The following is a 21,633-nucleotide window of genomic DNA, read 5'->3' as shown; positions in this document are numbered from 1 at the left end:
AATTCATCCTCTGACTGATCAATATCTACTGATGAACATATACAGCAACTTGATTTTTCATCTCTACGTTTAATTTTGATATTAACTGGGTAGAATATCGTGATAATATCGTATCGTATTGCATCATCCTTGCCAATACTCACCCCTAGTCAACAACAGACTCCTATGATGGTTTGTCATTTACAGTGTTTCCCCAAACTGTTCACAGTCCCGTACCCCTTCAGACATTTAACCTGAATCCATGTACCCCCACCACTGCACACTTGAAAAACACTGCATTCCATTATGTTTTTTAACCATGGGGTCATGACCCCATGTGGGGTCGCCTGGAATTCAAATGGGGTCCTCTAAAATGTCTAATAATTTATAATAATAGAAAAATACTGATTAAATGTGCGTTTTTAAGATTTGTTCATCTTTATTTTTTTTTCCAAATTATAACACCATATACAAAACAATCTTAGACGACAGTATAAATAAAAATCTAGTTGAAATGAAATAAGTATAAAAATAGCATAAACGGTATAAGGATATCTGAGCTGGTGCATCTTGTCACTTTGAGCACTAATCCTGGCAACAACAAACATTATCAAACGCTAATTGGAGAAAGAAAAAAATGATAATAAAATGGAGTCACAACACAAAAAAGGTTGGGAACCACTGATGTAATGTCACATACAATGTAGCCTTACAGTGACATCTGTCTCTGAATTTGACCTATCCTGTTGAGAATAACATATTAATAATAATTAAAACATTTTTGCTGAGATTGTTCACTGTCACCACTAGAGGGTCGTCTGACATCGGCTAATGTGTCATTTGTGCCAATGCATGGAGGCTCCTGACTGCTGCTCTATTTATATTCTTGTTTCTAATTTTTATTTTTATTCATGTACCCCCCCATGACAGTTTGCGTACCCCTGGGGGTACCTGTACCCCACTTTGGGAAACTAGGATTTACAGTTAATGAAACACAGACTGAATCAGACAAAAAGTGATGTTATGGGTTTTATTCACTGGTTTAAAAACTATAGCTGTAAATTCTTCAAAATAAATGTTGCTGTTTAAAGTTGACATTTTTTAACGCCTGCTGCCAATGGAATATAGAGCAGTAGAAACATGATCTGGAAGAAGTTTTGTCCTAAACGGCCTCCCGTACTTTTGCAACACTTTTTTTTTATTTTTTATTTTTATTTTTACAAACAATACAAACAATACATATACATTTTAAATCAGGGTACAATAATACACTCTGGCACTTGCTGTAGAAGTAAACAAAAAATAAACAATAAAGAAAGAAAGAAAATGTATGCTTAATAGACAAAAGGAAAAGGGCAAATACAAGGCAATGGCATCTTAAAAGAACAAGAACATTTTAATTTCTTTATACATTTTGGATGCTTTTTTGGTGTGTTTGATTAATTTAAGAGACTTGAAGTAGGTAGTGAACCAAATAATAAACACATTACACACAGGAGTAGTCTTTGCATTTACAAGTATGAATAAAATATTTATTAAAATAACATTTATAACATCAGAGATACGTGAGTCCAAATTGTCCATGAAATAAATGATGTCTTTAGAAGAAAAGGTGGTACATTGATTTTTAGAGACAGTCAGCTGTGAATGTCAGTTCAAAAACATTAGTCTTTACATAACTAAAAAATAAATGTTCAATTGTTTCTGTGGAGGATGAGTGCAGGGTTCAGTGTCAAAATTGAACCTTTTATGCACAAAATCATTAACAGGTTATAAGCCAGAAATAATTTTAAAATGTGTTTCTTTAACTTTTGGGGCAATAGGGTAAGATTAGTAAAAAGAAAAAGGTTTGTGTTTAAATGAGTTTTCTAGGTCATGTCTAATATTTCTATTAAAATGACAAAACATTTGTTTATTGAAATTTGGGTAACAATTTAGTTGTTCTATTTTTTATCAACAAGAATAACTTGATCAATAGTTAAAGTAGGCGGTGAGGTTATGATAAGCAAGCATAATGTTCTGAATGAGTCTGAGAAAAGGAATGGGAACTGCATTACAGACCTTGTTGTAGCCATTAAGAGAAATCTGTACATTATACTTGATAATGAAAGCCTCATATGATAAAAAGAGACCATCAGGGTGAAACACGTCATATAGAAAACAAACGCCATTTTTCTACCAATCACTTTTAAACAGAGATTTCTTGTTAACAGTCACAGCTCGATTATTCTACAACACTGAGTTATGGAGGTAAAATTGTGAGAGAGAAGCAGTTTCTCATAGTTAAGCGCTTGTTTGTGAAATGCTGCTAATTTTAAGGGTAACCTGGATGTTTCAAAATCACATTTAAGCAGCCATTAGTCACACCCTTATGATATCTGTGGCTGGTGTCACGTACTGAGTTTACCTCTGTACTGAGATTATGACCCTAACCTAATCCAATAAACAAATAAAACACATGTCAGTTCACTTTGAAAACAAATATATATATAATAATAATTATTATTATTATTATTTGAGATTATTATTATTATTAGTTGTGAACTCCTGGGTACAGACTCATGGGAACAGACTTGAATAACAGACTTACAGAGTGCGCAAGCGCCGACTTCACATACTCGTTGTTTTGGGACAAAGTAAACTTCCTGACATTGTTGTGTGGAGTATGTGCGCTCCACTGCAGACATCAAAGAAAATAATATGTATCATTGAGACGATGTCATTGTTTTAAATATTAATTATTCTGTATGTTTTTATGTATAACAACAATAATAAAATATTTTATACCAAAATAAGGTATTTGAATTCTTACTTAATAATTAGAGTTTTCAGGTATTGAATTCAATTCATAATAATTGTTAAAAAAAATAATGATAATAAAAATAAGCAAAAAACTAATAAATAATTCAATACTTGGAAATACTTTAGGCCCACAAACATCAAGAATAATAATAATAATAATAATAATAATAATAATAATAATAATAATAATAATAATAATAAAGTTGTTAAGATTGTATATATCTTACTCTCTATGTGACTGTATTGTAAAAGTTGAGTGTTATAACACATGTTCTCCCCTTGAGGGCGCTCTCGTACTGTATAGTGTTTAACATGTGTTCAGAGAATAAAGTGTATCCTCAGAGAGGACGTTGATGATCAGACCTGATATAAGTGTCGTTCATGTTCACACATAAAGGACTCCTTTAAGCTCAAACACCTTAACAAAAGTCATTCTACGTTTTAAATAAGGATTTTTAATTCTCAATAATTACATGTTTCCATCGAACTATTTAAAAGGTTGAAACCTTGCTATTTAAAAATCATTAGAAATTTATGTTTTGAGTAAATTCCGATTTATTTTGTTTTTTATTTGATGTTTGGTTTTTGATTGTCAATGTTGTGTATTGTGTTTTAATCCGTTTTTGTAATAACTTGTTTTCCATATGAATCATTCACATTTCTTAGCGTGGAGAATAAAATGACACCTACTCTTTGGAGATGACATGAGAAGTTGAACCGTCCTGTCAAAATGATCAGGTTTGAAGTGTTGACTACAGATCACTGATGATTTAGTAGAAACTAAACCCTCCCGTCTTAAAACAACTTCACATTGTCTCCTCAAGCCTGTATCACTGGGAAACCTTCATAATGTGTGTGTGTGTGTGTGTGTGTGTGTGCGTGTGTGTGTGTGTGTGTGTGTGTGTGTGTGTGTGTGTGTGTGTGTGTGTGTGTGTGTGTGTGTGTGTGTGTGTGTGTGTGTGTGTGTGTGTGTGAGAGAGAGAGAACCAGTTCCTGCTCTAATACACGTAAATAATATTAGTTAAAATGACATAATATTATAAAATGTAAATAAACTAAAAGTATTGTTCAATCTTACTTGTTAAAGGTAATCCCACAGGATCTGGTTTGAATACTGCACCGATTATTGCAATTAAAAACTGTACAAAACACCAGCATAGTTGTTCTCTAGTGCTAGCGTAGAGTGAGGAGACCTTTCCAATATGGCGGCGACGTCATGAGGCGTCTACGTATATAATGTCAATGGTTTTGATTCCCTTTATAAAAACTGTCTGATTATCTATGTCATTAGTAATATATGGAAGCCCATTCCTGCCAGTAAAATGAAACAAAAAACTAGGAAAAATAAAATTATATTTAAAAAGTAAAAATCTATTCAGGAAAAAAACAAATAATAATAATAATAATAATAATAATAATAATAATAATAATAATAATAATAATAATAATAATACAATCTTAAGTCACAATTATGAGAACTAAGTCATAATTATAATATACTGATCCCAGACATTGTTTACCTGTTTTACAAAAACATTTAAAAAAAAAAATCCCTTTACAAAACCTTAATGTCAATTTATATTTAACAATAAAACTTGATTCATGGTTTAATAAACCTAAAACAGCAACTTTTCGCAACAAACCACATTTAAAAAAAAATGTATGTCAATTTTTAATGTTACTTTTGACCAGATTTACAGAAAAACTTGTGAAATTATTTTTATCGGAAATATATAACATCAATGTTAAATCTAAATGTTACATTTAAAACTATGTGTCACATTTAAATGTAAATGTTCAATCTAAATCTAAATGTTTCATTTAAAACTATGTGTTAAATCTAAATGTAAATGTTAAATCTAAATCTAAATGATATATATCGAAACGTAAATGTTAAATCAAAATGTTATATTGAAATCTAAATATTACATCTCAATCTAAATGGCAAATCTAAATAATAAATGTTGAATCTCAATCAAAATGTTTAATCTGAATATTTACAGTAGCTAATATGCAAATTCACCAGAAGTACCAAAATAAAAACTCATTGATGCAAACATTTGATCAGATTTAACATTTAGATTTAGTATTTAACATTTAGATATAGATTTACATTGACGTTATATTTTTACAAGAAAAGTAAATGTATCAAATTTCACAAATATTGCTGTAAATCTGGTTAAAAGTAACGTGAAAAAAATTCATATACCTTTTTTAAAATGTTGCTCAATGTTGCGAAAAATATATGTTTATTATGTGCAACTTTACAATCAGCACCCCACACATATCAGGTTGTGTCATTTGTTTATATAATATAGTGGTCAAAACCCTTGATCTGAAGCTCAACTTAAATATAACGTTTATGGTAAATGTATTGCTAAAAGTTATATTCTTGCAAACAAAATTTATATTACAAAAACAACTTAATTTCAAAGTTTTATAAAACAATGTAAATTTTAAATCTGTTCTCCAATTTTCCCCATAGAAAATGTAGCACAGAGCAACTTTAATTAGGGCCTCATTTTAATCAAATTTAATTAATTTACTTAACATTTATTTTATCTTTGCTTAGAAAAATACAAAGAAAACAGTTGCAACTGGTGCCATGTTAAAAACTCTGGATGGTTCAATCAACATTACATGTTTTTGGAAAGAATTTGGCTAAATTTGAACCAAATGTAATACTTTTATCACAAAATGGAGACTATTATTGAATTTCTGGTTAAGCTAACTCATTCAAATAAACAGGGATGTATTGTATTCATTGTTTCTAGAGGGTTTTACTTGATGACCTGTTAAAGTTATCATAATGTCAGAGTTTAGGCCAAACCCTAAATAATGTGACAATATTTTGCACAGAAAAGTGTATTTTAAAATGTTTTTATTGAATTATATGAGAATATTTAAGAAAAGAAGACAAAGCATACAACTGTGAATAACTGGCATCATGGCTTACAATTATAAAGTAAAAAGAAGTTAAACATGTTCTAGTACCAGAGAAAACAATAATAAAATGATGTTTAATGTAAAACACTAAGAGCCACTGGTTTCCCATGTCTGCTGGAAACTAAAGAACAAAACAATCCAAACTGTTTATTTCATAAGTAGTTGTACTCGTTCTAGAAAAGCAGTATTGGCACTGACAGTAGGTGAAGTGTTGCCTTCACATTCACACGTTCTTCTTCACTTCTTGACCGTTGCATAAGTCACTTCTTCTTCACCTTCCTCTGGTTCTCTGACCTAAAGGAGACAATGGTGGAGTTTTGAGGTGATTGTGTATATTTAAAGAGAAACTAAACCCCTGCTTTCTGCTGACCTGCCACTAGGGGGAAAATTTAAAAAAAAACTTCTTGATTATGGGCGTTTCTCCTGGAGCAGTAAGACACGCCCACTCAGGAAGCCGGTCAGAGCTGGCAATGACAGAGCACCGTCTTCTCAACTACTACACACAATGCATAAGAGCGCACGCACGTACACACACAACAATACTTCGCTACATTGGAAATAGATTCCGTTGCAGAGTAAAATAAATCCAGCACGCCTGTTTCCGTTACATACTGTAAATTACAATATTTAATTTCAAGTAAAACCATATTTTTCATCAGTCCCTGGGTGTTTACTGGTGAGTGAGGCCAGGGGCTCCACAGAACCTCGTCCTCCCTTCCACCGCAGCCTCCCATTCCACCTAGAATGTTTTATAGACTTTATATAACACACTTTTTTCTGTACTCTTTCCACCTCTGGTCTATACATACACACATAGTTTGATGAACCCTATGATTAGACTAGAATCTGTTCTTTATAGAAGCACAGAGTCAAAAACATAACCACAGGAGATCTTTTATAGAAGGGGCGGGGCCAACAGTGACAGTTGGTGACGCACGATCGTCACAATAATCCGTCTCAGCCAAAAGCAAAATTCAATTGTAATAGCAGCATTCGACCCTTAGAGGGCAGTAACTCTGACATTTTACAACTAAATACGCACAATTCCAATACTTTTACTAAAATGTTAAAAGTTGGACTTGGATCAATCAACAGCACGACTTAATACTCAAATATATATGTATTCAGCAGAAAAAAGTAGGTTTGGGGTTTAGTTACTCTTTAAAGGAGGATCATATGGACAATTTAATAAAACCAAAGTTGAAGTTTTTGGACACAAACTACTGGGAGCATGTCACCATCACTGTAAAGAATACTGATATATCCTACTCAAGTAGAAGCACTTGATTAAACTTACACGTAAGTCATACATTAAATACTCAAGTACAAGTAAAAAATTGCTGAATTAAATAGTACTCAAATTAAAAACTACTAGTTTCTTTCACCCTCCATGTTTATTTTTGGTAATAAATCTCATGTATAAACTTAAAAAGAATAGATGAAATCTTACATAATTGAAACTTAATTTATTTTCCTCAAAGGCATCTGTATAAAATAAAAGGTTTGTCAAAATGTAAATTGAAAAATAAACTAAAACAACACTAATGAATTCAATTCAATGCTGTTTTGGTGCGGTACATTACATTTAATCTGATTGGTCAGCTATGATGTGATGCATTTGATTGTTGTCTGGTCATTTCATTTTTTGTAGTTTCACAATGTCCTTTGATCATTTTAAAACAAAAAAATAATAATTTACTCAGTAACGGTTGGGTGTAGAAATGTAACAAATTACGTTACTACTTTTAAAACACACTTTTAAGTGCAAGTAAAATTACTGATTTAGAAATTTAGAAAGTACCCATGAAAACAACTCAATTACAGTAACATGAATACTTGTAACTTTGTAACTAGAGGTGGACGATATGGGAAAAATATCATATCACATTTTTTATTTGTAAAATCACGATCACAATTTTTTTCATTCAAATCATTGAGACTATTTTAAAGTTATTTAATAATAAAACAAACCAATTCACCTGCTTAAAATAATCGGCCTAAATGTAAAAAAGGAATAAAAGATCATTTAAGACAAAGTCATTTTAAAATAATTTAAAAAAAATGTATGTAAGCAATTTATCAAACTGGTTCCAAGTACAATTAACATCAAACAAAAGGGCTGACATGTTCTTTTATTCACACACAGCCTTTTTACTTTGTTTACATAAAGTGGTGTAGCATTAGCATTAGCATTAGCAACAGCTGCTACATAACAAGTAGAGTTTAGATTCTTGGTCCGACCCGGGGCCGAGCTCAGGCCTAATTTTTTTAACTTTTTTTAAAAATTTGTTTTAACCTCTATTACATTAATGTTATTTTTTAATGAACACAAAAACACTTCTATATTGTTGTGGTATCATTTCTAAAGTGATTTCTGCTCGTAGTGGGACGAGATATTGACGCCGTTGTGTTGCGTTTAGTTGTTCAGCGTTCACATTTACTGAATATTGCTGATTTGGCTCATTCCTCACTTGCTGCTGGAGCGCAGGGAACAAATAGGATTATGTGTTTCAGTCAGGTCTGTGCTCCACGTACGGGCCGCCCGCTCTGGTCTGCAATACTGTTACGAACTGGGTTCTATGTTCTGGTTATGTTCCACTTGTGTGTGTTCAGTGGTTAACTGATGCTGAGATTTCCCATGGCAGAGAAGGCATCATGGTTACGTGCAGCTTTCTCTGCCAATGTGTGTCTTTGTTTACATGTGTTCTGAGTTTTGATTGGCTGGAAGGCTGGGCTAAGGGCGGGCGTAAGCGGGGAAAAGACTAGTGAACAATTCTCTTCCCACGGTAGTGTGAGTGTATGACGGTGTAAGACGTTTCTCTGTGTGTTTGTTTATTTTTGGCGTTACTACAACCTCCATTAAAGTCTGTAAAACTGTGATAACGGATCGAGTCACGTCATTACAGTACCGCTACGTGAAGCACCGCGCTAATAATCTACTGGCTGCAATACGTTCAATAAAATAATAGTTTACGTCGGATTTGCTTCGGGCTCAGGCCTACAATATAAGTTAATAGGTCGGGTGTGGGTCATGTCGGGTTTTATGCCCGTGAGCCCGGGTCGGGTCAGGCTGGTTTTTTTGGGCCTGATCTAAACTCTAATAACAAGGCATCAGATCAATCTAGTGATTTCTATTAGTTTTTTAGGTAACACACTCATATTAATAAAATCCTACTTTAATCAGTGTTTGAACGCCTCATTTCACACAGTTTAGACATTCATATCCTTTACAAGATAAAATGTTACTGCTTTGGTTACATTAGGCCTGGGTGATATGGACCAATATTCATATTTCTGTATTTTTCCTCAAAGTGGCAATAGTTGATATAAACTCCATTTATTTATTTTTTTCAATAGTTTTACAAGAAAAACAATAATGGGTCAAAGTCAGTTGAGAAAAATGCCACAAAGACCCTTTTATTAATCACTAGCAGCACAAAAACAACATTTAGTGTCACTTGACTTTTTCCTTCATTAAGGCTGAAATGTGATTAAATTCTGTATTGTTGCTTTTTTCAGGGCAGCTCTGAGTTGCTGAAAGTAGTTTTTAAAGTAAATCACATTCAGGACACTGTCTCTTTAAGAATGTGGAAACAGCAGCAGCAGATCTCTGCTGAGGAGAGACAGAGAGTTAGTTACAGAAGAGAAACACATGCAGTGTTTCCTCAAACATCTCTTAGTTCTTCAACACTCAGAACTGATAGAGTTTTACAGACAGACAGACTGACAGACCTCTGACAGTCGCTAACACAGCTGACTGTGTGTCCGTGTACTGGGGGGAGGGGGAGCGGAGCGTATTTCTGCCTGGTTTAAGCACTTAATAAGTATTCTGTGTCTGTAAATAATGCTGACATGCTGACTAGCAAATGGTTTGATTTGGCAGAGAAAAAAAACCTTTGGATGTTCTGTGTATGGACCATAGACATATGACACAGACACGGCACTGCAAGGGTTAAAATGTGAACTACAGGCGGTTCTACAATCTCCGTAATTTGGGAGATCGTCGTCATGTTGTAATCCTTAACGATCATTTTGGAGATAAAGCAGCAGGTCTACAAACAGCACGCAGGCAAAAAAATCCCAAATTTCGGGACAAAATGGTGAACAATTGCAGTGTTTTTGGAAACAAACTACTGGGAGCATGTCACCATGTGTTTGTGGGGATTACTTTGTGTATTGTTGAGTATTTAATTTATGTTAATAAAAATTTTTTATATTGCAGTCTGCAACTCTTATAAAAGTGACTTTTTGTCATATTTGCTAAAGCTGTCACTATGTAAGGACAGCCTTACATGAAACTAGTAGTTAGTGTGAAAAAAAAATCTGGCTCATTGAGCCAATCTGCTGATATCCAGAATGTACCATGACAGAGCAAAAAGAACCACTCTTTGATGGGCTGTCTGACAGCTGTTGCTCACAGTCCCCGCCCCATTCCAGGTGCTGGAGCGACGTCTTTTTTACAGTGTATGGTCTGGAGGAGTAGAAGATAGAATTGGTGACTTTTCTGTTTGAAAGATATTTACTGCTGCTTGATTTACATTATGTTTGATTTGTAATTGTTACACTAGAACTCTGTAGTGCATGTGTTAGGGTTAGGGTTAACCCTTTTACTTGAGTATTGACGACTAGTACTTTTGCCACCTCTGATTACACATCACTGAATGATGATGTGTGCATGTCTAGTTGATGTGAATTCAAACCCAGTTTGGTTTCTTGTGCTTTAGCGACTCTGCTAAAGTGGGAGCAATGGTTTGACGTAGGGAGTCACTTACCTCTGAGCTGGGCAAGGCCTCTTGGTTTCGGTTTCTGTAGCTGACGGTGACATAAGTCACACTGCTCTCCTCCCCATCCTGAGGTCAAACAAAGGAACAAATCACTTCCTCAGCAGGATTTATTGTATCAGCAGTTTAAATGTCTTTAGCTCAGGCCTGTCAAACTCTTTGCATTACTTCTGTGTTTATTTATGTCTCAGGAACCTTTATCTCAGGTTAAGTTTACTATGATTAGATTTTTAAATATGAAAACTATACATTTTTGGAAACCTCATAGTATAAGCAATGTTTCCATTTGCCCCAAGTCCTAAATAGCCACCATCTTGGATTTTACAAAATGGCTGCAGTGAAAAACATTTTCATCAATATCTCAGCATCTAAATAACCTGGAGCTTTTATTTTAACAGCAAATCTATCATTTTCAGAGCGAAGTAATGAATGCACCAAGCATGTGCTGGACATAATGGAAGAAAGAGTCAATTTGCATGATGGCATCTATGTTGAGGTCCAAAGAAGACAGCAAAACTGTACAAAAAACACACTCCCTACACATCAGACAGTCTACCATCATAGTTGCCATGAAAACGCAGCCGTTACGCACATGCATTAGCTACAGGTCTCCACACGGCCAAGAATCGTGGACAGAAAAGATTGGATTCCTTGGCCCTGAAAATGGTAGTTTAGCTGTCAAAATAAAAGCTCTAGGTTATTTAAAAGCCAAGATGTTGACAAAAACCCTTTTTATGGCGTCCATTATGTAAAATCCAAGATGGAGGCCAAATAGGTATCAGGGAAGATGAAAACATTGTTTTCTGATTGCTTATACAATAGATTTTCCAAAAATGTATAGTTTAGATACTCTCCACAAAAAAAGTACCTGACTATAAGGCCTGTTTAGATTCTTTTTCTGTTTGTTTCCAAAAAGTTCCACCTTCACACGGCAACGTTTTCAAAATGATCTCCACTCACATGAGAAATAAGAAAAAAAACTAAATAATGTAGTCAATAGATGGCGGTGTGATTTTGCAATGAACCAAAATAAGCGCATGCGCAGAGAAACTTCAGTAACACTTTACTTGAAGTTTGATACATAAGGCTGACATTAACGCTGTCATTATCTGACATTAGCATGAATAAGGTGTCATGAAGGCAGTCATTAAGTGTCATTTGTTACCCTAACCTTAACCCTATTGCTAACCCTAACCCCTAACCCTTCTTTACCCTAAACCATAACCTTAACCCTAACTCTTCTAGATCCCTCCACCTAACCCAAAAAATGCCAACATAGCTCCAAAGGTGTCATAATTTAGCAAAGGGCATACAATTATAACCCTGGATTTCCACTGGATGCGTCGCTGCTCTGAAACTGCTCCGCTGTGTAACTTCAGCGTAATCTGTAGTCCAACAATCCCCACCGCCTCCGGTTTTGCTGCACATCTGTTGCAGTAAGGTGTCAGGAGATCCCGCTAATTCACGTATAATCGTGCGTTATATGTATGTGTTACAACCATGGATAAATATTTATATGTGAAATACGATTTTAAAAGTGCTGGGATTGGGCCAACCATGGTATCAACGGAAAGGTCCGGTTCCCCCGAGTCTGAATATGTGCTTGGTTCTTGGGTTGAGTCTGAATCGCTAGAGCTGAAACGCACAATTTTCAGGCCGAATCAATGAGTCCCAACCATTAGTGAGGTTTGCTGTATCGGTTGGTGAACCTCTGAGTACAGTAAAGAGACAAAGGAACAGGCAGATTAATGCAGGCTTTCCACACAAATCTGAAGAGAAACTAATAATAAATCTTTCAACAAATCAAACAGCTGGTTAAAAAGTGAATAAACAGCTGATCGTGAAGCATGTTTGATAATTTCCGATTCATCTAAAAGGGAAACACACTAAGTTTATCTGCATGGTGATGTAAAAAATAGCTGCAACAGTTTGTGAGAAGTGGTGAGTGTTTAAATATACTCACAGGAACACGAGCTCGCTTTGGGGCGTCTGTAACAAACCAATAATACAGATTATTATCTCAACCACTCAGCGATGCAAAGACTTTTTATTGTCACAACCGTCAGCGACAGGAAGTGGAAAGTTACTTTTCTAGCTCAGCTCAAATCTTTAAAACATGAAAAGAAGCAGTTCAATAATAGAACATATAATCATAATACAGATGAATACTAACAAGGTTTAATTAACTGATTTTACATTTCAGAGTTTACTAAATTCTGTGTATATGTGACATCATCATCTGTCTCTTCTATGATTGCTAGACATTCATCCACCTGCATGAGGATTGCAAATTATCTCCTAATTTAATCCTCACTCAAAACTGTCCTCATTGGGAGATAGATTAACTCACAGAGAGGATTTTGTCTAATTGATGAACATCTTTTTTTTAAAAGACTAGTTTGAAACTGAAGTAGACTCATTCAGAAATAGAGAAACCTCTATTAAATGGTATCAAGAGCTTAAACAGAAATGTCTAATTGTTTTGTTGCTTCTGATCTCTAGAAATGTTCAACCCAATCCTGGCACTGAAAAGTTGTAAAGCCTTGTTGATTTTAAATCAAGGGCAGATCTTGGTTTCATTCATTTAAATGTACACAGTCTATTTGCCAACATGGACATGGTTCACATATGGGAACTTTCACCTGATCCTGATGCAATTCTAATACCAGAGTCATGGTGAAACAAATCTATTTTGGATAAGGATGTTGGTATTGATGGTTACAGTGTCTAAAGCAGTGGTTCTCAAACTTCTTTGGCTCAAGTTCCACCTTTCTCTTAATTCCTTTGTCCGACTACGTCATTGTGCTTAGAAAACTATTTAAAAACAACTATAGAACATAATGATGAAATGAATGAGTGATAACACATTTTAAAGAATCTCATTTTGTAAATAAGTGGAAATAATCAGTATTTAATACAGTGATTTCCAACCTTTTTTGATTGTGACCACATTTTGATATCAAGAATTTCTGGCGACCCCAAAAACATTTTTTTCTAGAATTAGTTTTTTACCATGTTTAAGCTCAGGTACAGTAATTATTCTTTTTTTTTTTTTATTTAATGCATTTAAGCTTAACTAGATTTATATTTCACAAAGCAAACGTGTAAAAATACAGTTGCTTAAGATTGTGTCTTAGTGGTTAGCTCGTCCGCCTCACAGCAAGAAGATTCTGGGTTCAAGCCCTGGGGTGGACACCTGAGTTCTTTCTGTGTGGAGTTTGCATGTTCTCCCCGTGCTGTGTGGGTTTCCTCCTGGTACTACGGCTTCCTCCCAAAAACATGACTTGACTCTAAAAATTGCCCATAGGAGTGAATGAGAGTGAGTGGTTGTTTGTCTGTGTTGCCCTGTGATGGACTGACGCCCTGTCCAGGGTGTACCCCCGCCCAGCGCCCAATGAGAACTGGATATTGGCACCGGCAGACCCCCATGACCCTGTGAGACAGGAGCAAGTGGGTTTGAAAATGGATGGGTGGATATTTTGATTTTAAAGAAAATTTCAGGTGACCCCATTCAAACATTAGGTGACCCCACATGGAATCTCAACCCCAAGGTTGAAAAACACTGATTTAGTGGCTCCTGAATAGATTTATTTCTATAGTTTTAATCATTTCCGGTCATCTCACGCCTGGGGTGGAACAAAGACTGACACTTTATTTGTTCATTTTCCACTTTCTCTCTCTCTCTCTCTCTCTCTCTCTCTCTCTCTCTCTCTCTCTCTCTCTCTCTCTCTCTCAAGTACCCCCTGTAGTTCCATCACGTACCCCCATTTGAGAAACACTGGTCTGTAGGACAAAGTAAGTTTCATGTAAATCTGCTCTTGTCCAAATCAGTGAGTAAGAAATTAGAATTTTTAGCTTTTGACCTTGAAGAATCCAAAACACTTCATTTGACTGTTAATGGGTGTTATAGACCCCCTATTGATACCAGTGATGCTTTACCATCAATGATGAATCAATGAAGTCAAATAAAGTTCTCTCTATGGGAGACTTAAATCTAAATCTGTTACAAACAGTCTGAGATGACCTCAAACCTTTTTGTAATTCATTGAATCTGTTTCAGGTGGTGAATGGTTCTACAAGACCAAACCTTAAATGTCTGATAAATCTACCTTTATTAACCTGATACTAACAAATGTTCCTCATGAATGACATCACTGATAATTCAGATAATTCCTGATATTTAAAGTGCATAGACATTCCTCTATGCGGTGTTGGGGTCAGTTACATTTTTCAGTTTGTCGGGGCAAAAATTTTTACTCATAGACCTTATTCTTTTTAAGGCTTTAAGTTGAGACTTTTCATTTCTGCTGTCTCATGTTCTCTGCTCTCTTCTCGAGGTCAGCTTCCCAAAACACATCTTATTCCGCAGACACGGAGGCATCACACAGTCACATGCCTACAAACACTCACATAGTCACACATACACACCACCATCCATTCATACACACAAACACCATACACGCACACACCTCCAACACTCACGACAATCAGGAGATACCAGAGAACTGGTTGTTTTGACCCAAAGAAGAAACTGTCTCTTTTCACTCTCTTCTATCACCTCCACCCTGTCCTCTTTATCTCCTGGGGGGAAGGAGGGAGGGGGACTGAGGGGGAATATACGTGAGGAGTTAGAACTGTGCCACTCGATCATCGGACGTCCGCCCGGGCGGTCAATAATTTTGTCCATCTTTGTACTCCTTTTTATTTAGTTTTATAATAAACCTTTTTTTATAAAATCATCAATGCCTCGCCTGGACTCCATCACTCAACCAGAGCAATAAATCATGTCTCCAAATGAGGTCAACCGCAAATTTGCCGTGACAAGTTACAATTACATTTTCAATTACCCATGTTCAATTACAATTAAATTAGGACTACTGTGGCCAGCAATTTTTCCAATTACATTTAATTACAATTATTTTTATCCTCAAAGTAAATTACAACTACGTTCACAATGACTACATTTCAATTGCAATTAATCACAATTACTGAGCCTGAAATATATAACCTAATAAAAGTTAACCTTCCTCTTGTGTTAGCTTTCTGTTAGCATCTGAAATATCTATCATCTCATTTATTTCATATCTATTGGTTACCTTGTTAGGTTTTATAATCAATGAAAATATAGGTTTTAATATTTTTAGTGTGGGCATCTGAGACTTTTATGTGTCAGTTTATCCTTAGATTTATATTTTTGTTAAATGGTAAAATGTGGTAAAGCTTGATATGAAACATATTTTAATAATTGTTAACTACATATGTGTAGAACTGTACATAGAACTGTAACATGGTTCCCCAGTTTTGTGTTAAATTATAATTGTATTTGATATTTTTTTATAGAATTTTCATGGCAAAGTTATTTATCTAAACTCAATTACAATTTAATTACAATTATGACAATAAGTAATTACAATTACAATTGTAAATGAAGATTAATACTGAGCAGAGTTTAGTTCTGTTAATGTAAATGATTATAAACTGTAGGGTTGGATACAAAACAATGTTAATACAGGGCTGACTGTGAAAAATCAGATGCTATAAATAAGCTTTATAAAGTCAAACCTTTTGTGTATTTAACACACATTTAAAACACTGGGAAACTATAACTACAAAACAGCAAATAAATGAACCTTTATGTTAGACACACACACACACACACACACACACACACCTTTTTTCCTCCTGGATTTGATGAAAACAGTCAGACCAACTATGACCAGGATGGTCAACAGTCCGACTGAGGCTACGATGATGATGATGATCTTGTTTGGAGCTGAAAACAATGAAGAACATATAAAGACAGTGTTTACATGTTAAAGGTGAGATTTGATTGGTCGTCCTACCTGTAGACACAAGTGTGTAGTCAGCAGAAATCTTCACTTCATTGTTATCAACAAACTGGCAGGTGTATCTTCTGTTGTGGTTAATCTGATGTGTTATTATCAGATCAGAAACACAGTTAATCTGTCTACTATAATAGACTTCATCACCATCTTGCTTCAGTTCATCTCTCTCCTCATCCAGCCATCTCAGGCTGTCTGCTTCACAATAGATGTCTGTCAACCTCCACAGAGTGCACGTCAGTGTGACTCCTCCCACTGGATCAGTGCTTTGATTTGCTGACACTGAGGAAAATGTGAAAGTATGCAAATAATTAAATGAACAGTGATATTTGTGGTCAGTACCAGGGTTGGGGACAATTATATTTTTCAGTTACAATTACTGTAAGTTTTCAATTACAAATATTAGGAACAGCTGCAATAATGTCATGTTACTCACGTGTTAAAATGTTCAGATACACATATGTGGCTTGTTCATATGTGTTCCCATAGTAACATCTGTAAGCTCCTGCGTCCTCAGAGGAGATGTTTGTGATGGTCAAAGAACATCTACGGCCCAGACTCAGTTTAGCAGCTTGAGGTGAATTTTTATTAATCTGTCCATCACTAACAATGGTATCTGTAGTAGATCTGTATCTGTAGTAAAACCATTTAAAGCTAGAACATGATGTTTCAGATGAATCCACATTGTTACAGGACATGATGACCTCATCTCCAGCTCTGTGATAGATGCTGATGTCGTCACTGCTGCCTGCAGCAAAGAAACACAGAGCAGTCGTTATAAAGTTATAAAATAAAACAGGGATGGGGTCAGTTATAATTGTAATTGCATAATTGATAATTTATGATATTTATGGCATCATTATAAATGTAATTGTAATTTTAAAAATCTGTTGCTGTCGTAGTTGTAATTAAATTGTAATTGAGTTTAGATAATTGACTTTGTAATTGTAATAGTTAACAATTATTAAAATATGTTTCATATCAAGCTTTACCACATTTTATCATTAAAAAATATATAAATCTAAAGGTAAACTGACACATAAAAGTCTCAGACGCCCACATCAAAAATATTAAAACCTATATTTTCATTGATTATAAAACCTAACAAGGTAACCAATAGATATGAAATAAATGAGATGATAGATATTTGTTTTTAGTGTATTTTACAGCTGATTTAGGACCAGTTATCATTAGAGATGCTAACAGAAAGCTAACACAAGAGGAAGGTTAACTTTTATTAGCTTATTTATTTCAGACTCAGTCATTTTGATTCTTTGTAATTGGAATTTAGTCATTGAGAACGTAATTGTAATTGACTTCCTGAGGATAATAAATAATTGGAATTTAAATGTAATTGGAAAAATTGCTGGCCACTGTAATTGTAATTGACAACATTTACAACCATGACAACACACTACTCTCTAATTTATTGTAAAAACTTTGTAAAAATCAATATATATGTGTTATGTGTATATGTACATATGTGTAAATACATTTGCATTTCTGGGATTTATAAGTATATCTGTGGTTCTGGTATTGTTAAATGTATTCATAATTCTATTCATATAATCTATTTATAATATATCTATAATTCTGATATTTATGAATGTATTTATAATTCTATTTATATAATTCATAATATATTTGTAATTCTGGTATTTTTGCACTATGTTGTGGTTGCACTGGTTCACTGCTTTTTTAGATGTGCCAATTCACACCTGCCTGTTTTACAGTCTCTGCAATTATAAATGTGATCGATTATGTAAAACATCTATAATATATATCTCACAAGTCTCATAGTTTTTTATTGAATCATGTGACCCCCTCTGATCTGTGACCTATTCATCCCATGTATATATGCAGGTGTGTCAGAGCTGTTTCCTAAGTCTGATGAAGGGCTAAGGCCTGAAACGTTACTTTTGCTGGTGAGAAAGACATTTTTGGTGAGCATTACAGCTGTGCAGATCTATCACATTTCTTTAAAATGTTTCCTCAGCCTCAGATTTGTGATGTTCCTCTTTGTGGTGATCTCACTGAGCACGCCCAGAACGACAGCACCGGATTTCATCACATTTCTCGGCTTTTTAAACTCACACTGTTCAACTATCAACTGGTGTTCAGGCAGAACAACATCGAGACACAAAGAAAGTCAACCATAAGCAGTTTTTCCAGTTACAATTCAATTACAATTATTATTTATCCTCAGAAAGTCATTTACAATTACATCTCAATTATGATTACAGCGACCAGCATTTTTTCATCATTTTTAAAATCATATTTCCACTTACACACAATACCTTCAGATTTATCTTTGTAAGTTTTTAAAATACATTATTTCATTTGATTTCCACAAATGTAAAAACTGAAAGTTTTTCATAAACTAAAAGAAGAAGAAGAGGAAGCTCCAAATAAAAAAACCTTCTAAACATAAATTGATAATTTTCATTCTGTGGCCCTAAATTAGGTCCATACTCCTTCATTGTGTTCTCCTAATCATTTGCTACTGTTTGTTCAAAGAAATAAACTCATTTGATCAAAGTAATCACAACTTGAGTAGATTCAATTTTATAACTTAAAACTGATGTATTTCAGCTTTTTGGGTTCATTATTATCTGACTGAAATAAAACTAACTTTAAAGGGGACATATCATGGTTTTAAATCCTTCCTTTTTACATATAAATATTACAGTTGTGGTCCATATAAAGCAGAACTGCAATGCTTGAGTCTGAATTCCTCTTTATTATAGCTCCTCAGCCCCCTTTTCTGATGTGCTTCTCAGAGCGACTCATTTTGGTGCGGTCTCTTTAAATGCAAACCCCGCCCCCTCTCCAGGTTCAACTCCACCCTGCTCGGCTATTTTTGTAGTTTGATAGAAGAGATATGGCTATGTAGCGGCGCAGAAAAAATTTATTCACACGTTATTTACACAATGTCAACAACAGAAGACTTGTCCATCCAGCTTTACATGTTTGAGCCAGAGTCTGACCCAGCGGACCGAGATGTAAATGAAGATGATGAACCTGCGGAACCCTAACAAGTGAGCTAACACAATCACCGAGCTAACGCTAGCGCCAAGCTAATTTCACAAAATGCATTTTAATACAGTCTTTTCGGAGACAAAAACGGCAAAATGAAATGACTAATGAAAACTTTAGACTTAAATTAAACCACGTAGGCCATATCATCAAGGATCTAAAACGAGCACACAGCGCTAACATATGAAGACGGTTCAACTGCTAATGCTAACAAAACAATGACAGGGACGTCTTATCATCACACTTTTTAGCGTTATTTACAGCTTACCGAAGTGCTCTGTTCATCGTCTCCAAAGATAGAAGGAATTGAACCCTCAATCAGACAAAGTCTTTCTGTAAATCCTTCTTTATACTGGTGGAGGTTGCTGAAGCAGTCATCCTTGAAGTGCTTCACACACACAAAAATGACCTTACCCACAGATGTGGGTACATTTCTATAAAAAATAAAACTCAACCAGGCACTTTGAAAAGGTTCTGATGCTGGGAGACGGTGTAATGAAGCGTGTGGGTTACTACATCCAACAACCAAACATTTTGACTTATCCTCTCGTAACTACATCAAAATGCATTTAAGGGCTAAAAAAGTGGATTTAGCATGATATGTCCCCTTTAAACTAAGTTTTTTTTTTTTTTTTCAAAATGAGCTCTGTTTTAAAATAAATATAACAATTTGCCTTTAAACTTGAAGTAAAATGGTATTTTGTCAATATTCTCTAACCATCCATATGTTTTTACCACAGGTCTAGTTTTTTTCTTAATCACTAATTAATTAAAACAAATGAAATCCAAAGCATCTACTCTGTTAAATGATAAAACAACATCAACAGAAGAAGAAGTTTACCTCCAAGCACGAGCACAAAGAGCAGAGTGAGCTGCAGGAGAAGCATTCTGCTGTAGATCAATGTTTCTAATGTTTCCTCACACTCTGATCTGTGAGTGCACTGAGCAAAAATATCATCTTATATCAGTGATGTCATAAAAAGAGGAAGAGGAGTTTAAATGGGTACAAAAAAAAAAAAAAAAAACATTATACAGTGATTCTAAACTAAGGTCTCCTTTAAATAATGTGCTACACACACAAGGCCAAACAGGATGAAACAGTTCAACTTTATCACCAAAAAAGGAAATTACAATGTCGACTATAGCGAACACAGAACATCACAGCAGAGACACTGACAATAATGAACAGTCACATTATTCCAACAGTCTACACTCATTTCACTACATTTATGACTCTTGTAAAAAATGTTTTCATTTCCAAAATATAATTTAAAAAAAAAAAAAATGTTTTCAAAAAAAACCTTAAACAGATCTGGTTAAAAAAATAAATCAATATAATAATTCTATGAAATAATATAAATAAAAGTCAGAATGAAGAGAGGAAGAGGAGAGAGAGGAGAAAACACAGACTGCAGAGAGAGAAACATGTTACAGCATCAACATTTACATAGAATCAGTTTAATGCTTTATTTAATGTGAGAGAGAGAAGAAGAGGACCTAAACCAGGGGTTGGTGACCTTTAGGATCAGCCATTGAGTGAAGATGTTACTTTTGTGTGTGATCTGCCTGAAAACAGATGTTGTTGTGGAATAAATGTTTTTCCAGATGCAGCAAAAAAAACTTTCTTTTAATCCAACGCTTTGACAACAGTCAGAATACAGACACAGTGCACTGTACGTTGATCATAGGTTCCTTTGGCTAAACACAGCTTAGTTCAGGCCCGTGCAGAGACCTCCAAAGGAGCTGGTGCTCAAATAAAAAAGGGCACATATTACCAGTACACATCATGGAATCTTGGCCAGTATTAGACAGTTTCATATATATAACAAAAGTAGTAGGCATGAAAAATGAAAGATATTTTATTTGAACAGAATATATAAAATATATATAATATATGAAACAAACGTGTCGCACTTATTTTAAACAAAATGTTTTCATTCAAAATGAAGTGAGAGCTCCTTTGATTCTAATATTATCTATGGCTAAGATCTTACTGGCACTGCTGGGCTGAGGAGATGATGGAAAGATTGTGGACTGGGGAGGGTCATGACAAGGAAAGAAAAAACAAATGTACATGAGCACACTGTTGGTATTTTAGTATACTGTAATAAACCATTATTACCAAATGCTTTGCCAGACTTACAGTAGTACATTCTTAACACTAGCAGCAAACTGGAACATGGAACTGCAGACATAAAATAAGAACAGAGCAGATAAAAAACATGTTTTGCCCTAATAAAGATATA

General features: G+C 34.6%; 1 protein-coding gene across 1 annotated transcript; it reads right to left on the bottom strand.

Moving 5' to 3' along the window:
* Positions 1–5,782: 5,782 nt before the first annotated feature.
* LOC114461111 (uncharacterized) lies at positions 5,783–20,298 on the bottom strand. The gene is made up of 7 exons (XM_028442951.1): positions 20,229–20,298; positions 16,788–17,099; positions 16,352–16,633; positions 16,180–16,281; positions 12,472–12,497; positions 10,500–10,577; positions 5,783–6,021 (listed from the first exon to the last, which is right to left on the bottom strand). Exons 1-7 carry the CDS (start codon positions 20,272–20,274, stop codon positions 5,965–5,967), a joined length of 903 nt encoding a protein of 300 aa, XP_028298752.1. The 5' UTR covers positions 20,275–20,298; the 3' UTR covers positions 5,783–5,964.
* Positions 20,299–21,633: the final 1,335 nt, after the last annotated feature.

This window comes from Gouania willdenowi, unplaced genomic scaffold (genome assembly GCF_900634775.1).
Source record: "Gouania willdenowi unplaced genomic scaffold, fGouWil2.1 scaffold_93_arrow_ctg1, whole genome shotgun sequence".
NCBI classification, from domain to species: domain Eukaryota; kingdom Metazoa; phylum Chordata; class Actinopteri; order Blenniiformes; family Gobiesocidae; genus Gouania; species Gouania willdenowi.
This window is presented reverse-complemented; position numbering and strand designations above follow the sequence as displayed.

Coding starts and splice junctions, on each gene's coding strand:
- LOC114461111 (XM_028442951.1), bottom strand. CDS start 20,274: ATGCTTCTCCTGCAGCTCACTCTGCTCTTTGTGCTCGTGCTTGGAG. Junction 12,498..16,179: donor CAAATCCAGGAGGAAAAAAG/GTGTGTGTGTGT, acceptor GGTTTGTTACAG/ACGCCCCAAAGCGAGCTCGT. Junction 6,022..10,499: donor AGGCCTTGCCCAGCTCAGAG/GTAAGTGACTCC, acceptor TGTCTCCTTTAG/GTCAGAGAACCAGAGGAAGG.